This window comes from Hippichthys cyanospilos, chromosome 2 (genome assembly GCF_059441005.1).
Source record: "Hippichthys cyanospilos isolate Australia breed blue-spotted pipefish chromosome 2, RoL_Hcya_1.0, whole genome shotgun sequence".
Lineage (NCBI taxonomy): Eukaryota > Metazoa > Chordata > Actinopteri > Syngnathiformes > Syngnathidae > Hippichthys > Hippichthys cyanospilos.
In genome coordinates, this window is record NC_142370.1 from 10450234 (window position 1) to 10459105 (window position 8872).

General features: G+C 39.1%; 1 protein-coding gene across 1 annotated transcript; it reads left to right on the plus strand.

Moving 5' to 3' along the window:
- Positions 1–53: 53 nt before the first annotated feature.
- wasb (WASP actin nucleation promoting factor b) lies at positions 54–7436 on the plus strand. Its single transcript, XM_088408011.1, has 10 exons — positions 54–236; positions 1857–1997; positions 2961–3050; positions 3131–3227; positions 3298–3333; positions 3412–3583; positions 4891–5069; positions 5651–6162; positions 7095–7206; positions 7279–7436. The coding sequence occupies exons 1-10, from the start codon at positions 135–137 to the stop codon at positions 7335–7337; spliced, it is 1500 nt and encodes a 499-aa protein (XP_088264137.1). The 5' UTR covers positions 54–134; the 3' UTR covers positions 7338–7436.
- Positions 7437–8872: the final 1436 nt, after the last annotated feature.

The following is an 8872-nucleotide window of genomic DNA, read 5'->3' on the forward strand; positions in this document are numbered from 1 at the left end:
GGGTTGGAGGAGAAGTGTGTCTGTGCATTTCCTGCTATGAGTTGATGTCAAGAGAGTCAACTTCCTGCATTGCGGCGGAGAAGACAGCGTTGGTTCGTTCCTTTGTCGCTTTGCTCGTTGCTTGCAGCTCCGCCATGAGCCGAGCGGCAAAAAACAAGATGGAAAATGCGCGCAGCTCCCTGCTCAGCCTCCAGGAAAGTCAGGTCTTGGAAAACCTGCTCGGCAGAAGGTGTGCTGTAAGTTGACACTTGACACTCCCATCCCCGTCTGCGTCGTCACGTGAAAGCTACTTTTTCCATTTCAAAACGTGCAGAGTTTTTGTTTGATTTCATAATTCTGCAGCTGCTCATTTGGAGAAAATGATAACAACCGAAATTCAAAACCTAGCTTGAAACCCCAAATTAATTTACCCGACGTCGGCTTGATACCCGACTTTGAAAGCTTAACCCTTGAGAACACTAATTTGAAACCTCACTTCAAAATTGGCTAACTGGTTCTATACATGACAAAGGCTTGAAACCCCGTTTTGAAACACAAGCCCTGACTCCAAAGGCTACTTTGAAATCTTGAGCCTGAATCGAGAGCAAAATTTTGCACCCCTTTCTTTAAAACCTAAATCTTGGTTGAAACTGTCATTTAAAACCCCAAACCAGAGGATCTCAACGCTTATTTCAATGATGTACCGCAGGAGTGTCCAAACTGAAGCCCAGGGGCCATTTGCAGCCCATCATCCACAGTGAGGCGGCCCCCAGCAAACACTAAATATTGACAATGACGTTGCAAAGACCCACAATACTGTTTAGAAAAGTAATCTAAATGTTAATAAAAATCCTTAGAAGTGTGAAAAAATACACCTGTGCCCTATCACTTTCTACAGAAAGCCTTGATGTAGCGTTTTTTTAAATAACTACAGTATATAGACATTATGTAATCGTTCAATTTCTTTTTCCTGTGTTTAATAATGAGAAGTAAAAATAAAAAAAAAGTGGCCCTTGCCTCTTTGTAGTTTTCTTTATGCATCCCTCAGAGGATAAATTTTGGACACCTCTGATTTTGCCACTGTGTAATATCTTTTCAGCCAAGTACGCCTTAACCAGTGTGAAGCCTTTTTGGATGGGCAAAAAAAAAATCTGATTTATTCAAATATCAAACTAGATATGTAGTTGTATCTCAAGGCATTTTATTTCATGTAGCATGGGGTAACATCATCTGTTTTATTTATGGCACATCTGCTGGGAAATTGTATCACTAATGATAATGCGCTTTCAATTAATACTGAACAAAATAAAATCATGCAAACTTTATCAGTTAATTTGCTGTTAGTTAAAACACGTGACCTTTTTGAGAACCATTGTCTGGCTTGAAAACCTCAAATTGAAATCCTTCTTTCAAGCCCTATAGTTTAAAACTGTACTTTGAAAGCTAAACTTGAAACCGCAACTTTGGTTTAAAAACTCAACTCTGTGTTATTTAAACCCTAAATTTAAACCACCCTTGCCTTGAAAACCCTAAATTTACACCCGACTCCCTCTATCAGATTCTAATCCTAACAGTTGTCTTGAACATATCATTCCAAACTGTAAAGTCACATTGCCTATCTTAAACAAGCTGCTTGCATGAAGTCATTAAAAAGAAGGAAATGGCGGCTGAATCGTTTCTTCCTCTAGCGCTGTTGTTTCAGTGTCTTGTTTTCATCAGCCAAGCTCAACACAACCTGCCTAGCACAACAATTCGGATTGCTGCACTTAGAAATGCATGCTAAGAAAAGAAGGACTGAAAAGTCCAAATTTATATGCAGACTTCATAGAATGCATGTGTGTGTGTGTGCGCGTGTGTGTGTGCGTGCGTGCGTGCAGTCCATGGCCACGGCAGTGGCGCAGTTACTGATGGCCCTGCCCGAGCATCCGTCTACATGGAGCCTGCAGCACACAGGCGTGATCTGCCTGATCAAAGACAACCCGCAGCGCTCGTACTTCTTTCGCATGTATGATCTGAAGGTAATTGTGGCGCGTGTCAAGGCGTCTTGCTCAAGTCACAGTAGTGCCTCATATATATACATATATATATATATATATATATATATATATATATATATATATATTTATATATATTTTTTTTCCCTGAATTTTGTGACAATTCTGACTTTATAGTTAGAATTATAATATTTTTTCTATTTAGATTTGTCCCTTCATTTTCAGAATTTAGATTTTTCTCAGATTTTTTCCAAGTCAGAATTTTCAATGTAAAATTTTACATTTTCAATGTAAAATTCTGACTTTATTTTCACATGTTTTAGTCAGAATTCTTATATTAAAGTGAAGAATACAATTTTAAATTCTGATTATAAAGTGAGAGTTCTTAGAATGAAGTTGGACGCCTTATTTAATGTGAGAATTCATACTTCAAAATGCAAATTCCGACTTTAAAGACCTTAAGGAATTTTAACTTTTAAGTCAGACTTGTAACTATTCACAGAAAATAGACTTTTAAGTGAGAATGATTTAAATTCAGAGTTCTGAAATTTTTTAATTTTCACTTTCTTCTCTGAATTCTGATTCTTTTTCAGAGTTTATATTCTGAATTGTCAGTATTCTGAATACCAAATGAGGGTTCTGACTTTAAGGTTCAGAATTTATATTTTTATTTCAAGTCACTTTCATGAGAAGGAGAAATTTTATTTTGATATGAGAATTCAAACTTTAGTGAGAATCTTCAGAATAAAATCAGACTCCTCACTGTCAGAATTTCGACTTCAAATTCTCTGATTTTAAAGAGACAGTTCTGAGGTATATGCAAAAAGCTTGCCAACCTTTTTGTGTCTTTGTTGACCTAAGTCCTTTTGCGAATTATACAGTATGTTATTCTCGCATAGTATCAGGATGATTGACTTGAGTGAGTCAACTATTGGACCTTCATAGGGTACTTGAAACTTACTCCCAAATTTGCTTTCCTGCTCACAGGCTGGGAGGCAGCTGTGGGAGCAAGAGCTCTACAACCAAATCGTTTACTCCGCCTCCCCGCGGTTGTACTTTCACACCTTTGCCGCTGACGTAAGTGCGCCAACATTTGACATTTCGCCACTTTGTGTGGTGGTACTGCGCCCCACTTATGTCTTCCGCCTGATGCGCAGGACTGTCTAGTCGGACTGAATTTCGCTGAGCAGCAGGAAGCGGAAGCCTTTCGAAATGCCGTCGTTGGGAAAATCAACCAAAGAAAAAACCGGCAAGGTGCTTGCAAATTCATGTTTGCATCCAAAATGCTGCTTTTTACAAATACAGTACTGTTATTTTTGTGTAGAAAGAGGGCCCCTTCCTCCTGTCCCGCCGGAAAAAAGTATGTAACCCCCTTCACCTCTTTAACAATGCACGGTAAGAAATGACCTTTTTCTGATGTGCTGTCCTTCAACATCAGATTCGATTAGCCGTGGTTCCTTTCACAAAGCCTCTGTGGACCTCCCGAGCCCAGACACCTCCCCCCGTTACCGCTTCATGCCCCCTTCACGTACTGATAAAGGCAAGAAGGACAAGAAGAACAAGAAGAAGTGCATCTCCAAAGAAGACATTGGTGCCCCTAGTGGATTTAAGTAAGTCATCTTTAGGGCTATTTTTGGTATTCAGATAGCCTACAGAAAATTCAAATCGAATATCGGGTACTCCGATAAAAAAATATCGGTAAAAAACCATCATAAACGCAGATGACCAAATAACATATTCCCACGTAACTTGTTCAAACCCAAAGACATATTCATTTCTCTTGACTGAGTCTGAGTCAATTCATTCAATCCCAGGTACTCATTTACAGATTTATTTATTTATATTTAAATAATTGTGTAAAACAGTCCTTTTCAAATTGTGAGTAAAAGCACAAGCGTACAAAACAAAATCACTGGGAGGCTACAAAATTGCACAGATTGTCAAATGGGACACCCTATAGGTACACACTATAGGTGCAAACCTTAGCCCATGTCGAGATCATTTACTGCCTTTCAATATTGGAAATTTTGTGGTTTAGACATATTGAAATCATAATGGTTTATCAGGAATTTCCCCCAATTTTTGCATTTATCCTTTCAATGGCAACTCACAAAAAGGGCGCAATAGAAATTTTTGTGTTAAAACCCCAAAAGCACCTCATGACTTATGACATTTGCAAGCCTTTCAATGATATCTATCATTGGCTTAGCCTGGACTCCCATAATTCAAAAGTCTTCAAAAATCATAATCAAAAATTATAATATTCATATTCATATTCATAATAACATATTATGTCATTGGCATTCATACACACACCTATAAATACTATATGTATGTATGTATGTATGTATGTATATATATATATATATATATATATATATATATATATATATATATATATATATATATATATATATATATATATATATATATATATATATATATATATATATATATATATATATATATATATATATATATATATATATATATATATATATATATAATGATATAGTGATAATAAGAACAGGCTGGTGAAAAATCCCAGGGTTAATAAATCGTTTCCTAGATCCACTGGTTCATGTACAATGTGACTTAAAGGTTCATGGAGTGCAATTACTTCTTTAAATTCACTGAAACACTCTAAGTCGACTAAAACATTTCCTCAAGGATAACCAAATACACAACTCAAACATTTTTTTAACTTATCTAAACACTCCCTAAAATTAAATACTTTTAGATATACTCAAATAGTTCAGTTAAGTGCAAATTTGTTCTGAATAATTAAACACAAGTCAAATGTACTTATTACTCAAGGACATTAATTTGATATAGAGATTTAATTCAGTGATGTATTTGCGTACCACATTTTTAAGAATGACTGACTTATCACCTGTTCCTTGAATGTTTTCTTGAGGCACGTCAGCCATATTGGATTTGACCCCAACAATCTGGACCCAGATCTGTGGAACGTTCTCTCTCAGGCGGGAATTGGCGAGGACGAGATGAGGGACGAGCAGATGTCCCAGCTTGTCTACAACATCATCGAACGCTCTGGCGGCATGGAGGCGGTCAAAAGGGAAGCCAAAAGAGGAGGTCAGATGACATTTTTGTTCAGTAAGGAAATTTTATTCGTGAAAACTGGACTCACTATTTGCCTGGATGGGAATTATAAATATAAATAAATACAGTGCATAGTATTTGTGAACAGACACACAAACACACACACACACACACACACACATATATATATATATATGTATATATATATATATATTTTTTTCATATAAAAACCTTTAATCAGTTCACGAAGGTCAACACTTTTATCGTTACTTTGTTAAAGAAACCTTGCAAAATTGGACGCTAGGATTCCTCCTTTCTTAGCTTATCGCTAACCTAGCTAGGACAATGGACATGACTTCCATTTTTTTTCATGTTAATTTCAAGCATTTACTACAGTAAATAATTGGTACAATCTTCACAGAAAATAGTTGTTGAAAAATGCGGTCGATTGCAATTAATTTGGAAAAAAATTGTGATTAATTAGTTAAGAAAGTAAATCACTTGACAGATCAGCCAGTGAATCTTAAGTTGTGAGTCATCACATATTTTAAGATGATATCATGTGTGTGGGCGTGTGTGTGTGTTTGTGTGTGTCACAACCATCATGCCCCCAGCACCTCCCCCGGGCAGGCAGGGGCCTCTTCCTCCGGTTCCTGGCTCGGCCAGTTCAGGCCCGGCGCCACCGCCTCCACGGGGGCGTTCAGGTCCACTGCCTCCCATCCCGGCGCAGTCGCAGCGAACGGCGCGGGCAGCCGTCCCGCCACCGCCGCCGCCGTCCAACAGAGGGTGCCCGCCGCCCATGCCACCGACGCACGTCCCTCCGCCACCGTCCTCCAAGTCGTCTCATCACACGTCGCCTCCTGTGCCACCTGCGCAACATCCACGCGCCGCGGCATTCCCGCCTCCGGTCGCCCCGCCCCCGTCCTGCCGGGGAGCTGGCAAAGATGTACCGCCACCTCCACCACCCCCGTCTTTCCAGATGTCCTCGGACTCTCATGCGCCGCCTCCTCCTCCTCCTCTGCCTCCGGTGGGCAGCCCGCCACCGCCCGCCGCTTCGTCCGTGACCAAAGCGGACAACAGAGGGGCTCTGCTGGATCAGATTCGACTGGGGAAGAAGCTCCGAAATGTAAAGAAAAACATTAAGTAGCATTTACACCAGTAGTTTGAAACCTTAGCCCTAGTATAAAACCTTGATTTAGGATTTTAGGCCTAGATTTAATCCCAAAATCAAAACCTATCTTTAGTTTCAAAGCGTATTTTGAAACTCTAACCCTAATTGGAAAATTTATTTGACCCCAATCTGAGTTTGAAACCCCAATTTGAACCACAACCCTAGTTCGAAATACGAATTTGAAATATCAAACTTTGTTTGAAATCCTGGATTGAAACCCTAACCCTAGTTTGAAATCTTAATTTAACCCCTATATCAAGTTGGAAAGCCTGTCTGAAATCTTGAATTGAAACACTATCCCTAATAAAATGCAAACCCAAGTTTGAGATCCCAAATTGAAGCCCTAAGCAGAGTTTGAAACATAACACCAGTTTGACAACCCATTACGGTTGAAACCCTAATTTGAAACCCTAAACCTACTTTGAATCCGTAATTCTGAATTGAAACCTTAACCCTGGTTTGAAACCCTTACTCAATTACCTCAGTCTGATTGGAAACCCTAATATGTAATTCTAACTTTAGTGTGAAACCCAACTTTGAAAAGATAACCCTAGTTTGTGATCCCAAATTGAAACTCTAGCCTTAGTTTGAAACCCTTAACCTATCTTGAAACCATAACCCTACTCTCAACTCCGTATTTAAACCATAACCTGAGTTTGAAACACTAATTTAAAATCTTGACCTTACCGTCAAACACAAATCCTATTTAAACCCTACTTTGAAACTCTAACCCAAATATGAAACCTTAAAATTTGTCTCGGAACCCTACTTTAAAAACCTGTAACTTTTTTTGAAACCCTAATTTAGAACCCTAATTTGATCTGGAACCATAATTTGCGGTTTTGTGGTCATCACGTGATTTGCTCTCCTTGTTTGCGGTTGCGCAGGTGAGCGAATGTCCGGACACGAGCGCGTGCCCTCCAACCGAGTCGGGCGAAGGCATCGTGGGCGCGCTCATGATGGTCATGCAGAAGCGCAGCAAAGTCATCCACTCGTCAGGTGAGCGCCTCGCTCGTGGCTGACTGAGCCCAAACCAAAAACTAAACGAGGCGCGTTTGCGTTCTGTTGCAGGGGAAAGCGAAGACGAGGGCGGAGACGACGACGACGACGATGACGAATGGGATGACTGACATTGAGTGTGGGTCATATGTTTCCAGGCAGGCAAAAGTTCAGATTCTCGCCACTTTTGTGACGCCAAAAGCTTTTGCCATAATAAATGTCATTTTGTACTATTTTGTTTTCTTTGAGCATCAAAAATGTGAAATTATGAGTGATCCAACACAAATTCAGTGGACCCCCGGGTTGGGGTGTCCCTGGCTTACGTTTTTTTCATGTTATGATGTGGAATTCTGAGTTTTTCGTCCCCTCTTTAAAGCATTTATCTCGCTTCACAATTAACATCAACAACTGTCATGACCTGCGGGGTTTGTTGTGTTTTGTTGTTTTGCTTTCTTCTTGAGGCGTTTTTAGGTAATTGCTCTTATTTTCTGTTGGCGTCAAACTGCCTCTGCTGCAATGCGTCACTATAATGCTGGTCTGCTATTGGTCGGCGTCTCGATTCCCTAAGATACTAGTATACTATTGGTCAGCGTGATGAGGTCACGAAGATGCTGGTCTGTTATCAGTCGGCGCACGGGGTCATAAAGATGGCTGCCTGAAGACTTGATCTTGTGTGAGAGTGCTTTCAATATCGTATTTGTTATGCATTTTAGTGCTTAATTCAAACTTTAATTGGTTATCCATGAGTCTCAAGATTGCTAGTGATGTTAAAGAGAGAAGTAAGAAGATGATTTATGTGGAAACAAAGCTGGAGATAACCAAGAAATATTACTAAAGCTAAGCTAGCCTAGCCTAGGCTACCCTTACTTGGAAATATGGCCATAACAAGCATCACTCAAAGGTAAATAAATCCTTTCTATATTTTTTATTTATGATGTTATTTAATTGTATGCATGTATATTATATATAAGTGGCGATTGCGATACTATTTCATTCCAATTTTTATATGGATATGCAATTTTTATGTTTTTACCTGGGATTTTACACACATTAGCTAATTAACATGGGTTTGGATAGCCCGCCATACGGCGAATTCGCATTCCGATTCCAATCGCGGAACGGATTAATGTAGTTAACCGGGAGCCCATTGTATTTGTATTCAATTTAACCATCGAGGGAGGGCGTTCTCTGCTGGGTCTATGTGGTACTGCATCTCTATTTTTAACCTAACATGAAAACCATACAGATTGGACAAAAAATATAAAAAATATGTAAGATCTTTTACTTACGACTCGTATTTCATAACGATGGATGATACATATTGCAACAAATTGCAGTTTTATAATCCTACATATGAAATACATGAAGCACATCAGAACCATGGCCCCGGGGCCACTTTTGGCCCCTCCTCCATTTTTAAGTGGCCTACAGCATATCCTAAAAATAAAATTTGATGTGTGATCTGTATCTGTTTCAATGTACAAAATGTAAAAATATAACATGAATAATTCCAAGTACCTGCTCAAAAATGGTGGGATTATGACAGATAGCTCTTGTCTTAATTCTCAAACGTTGACATTTCCCAAATCTTTGAAAAACCCAAACCATTTGCCTTATCGAAATATATTTTGCTATCAGTTTTTCAAAGGAAAAAAATAAGTAAAGT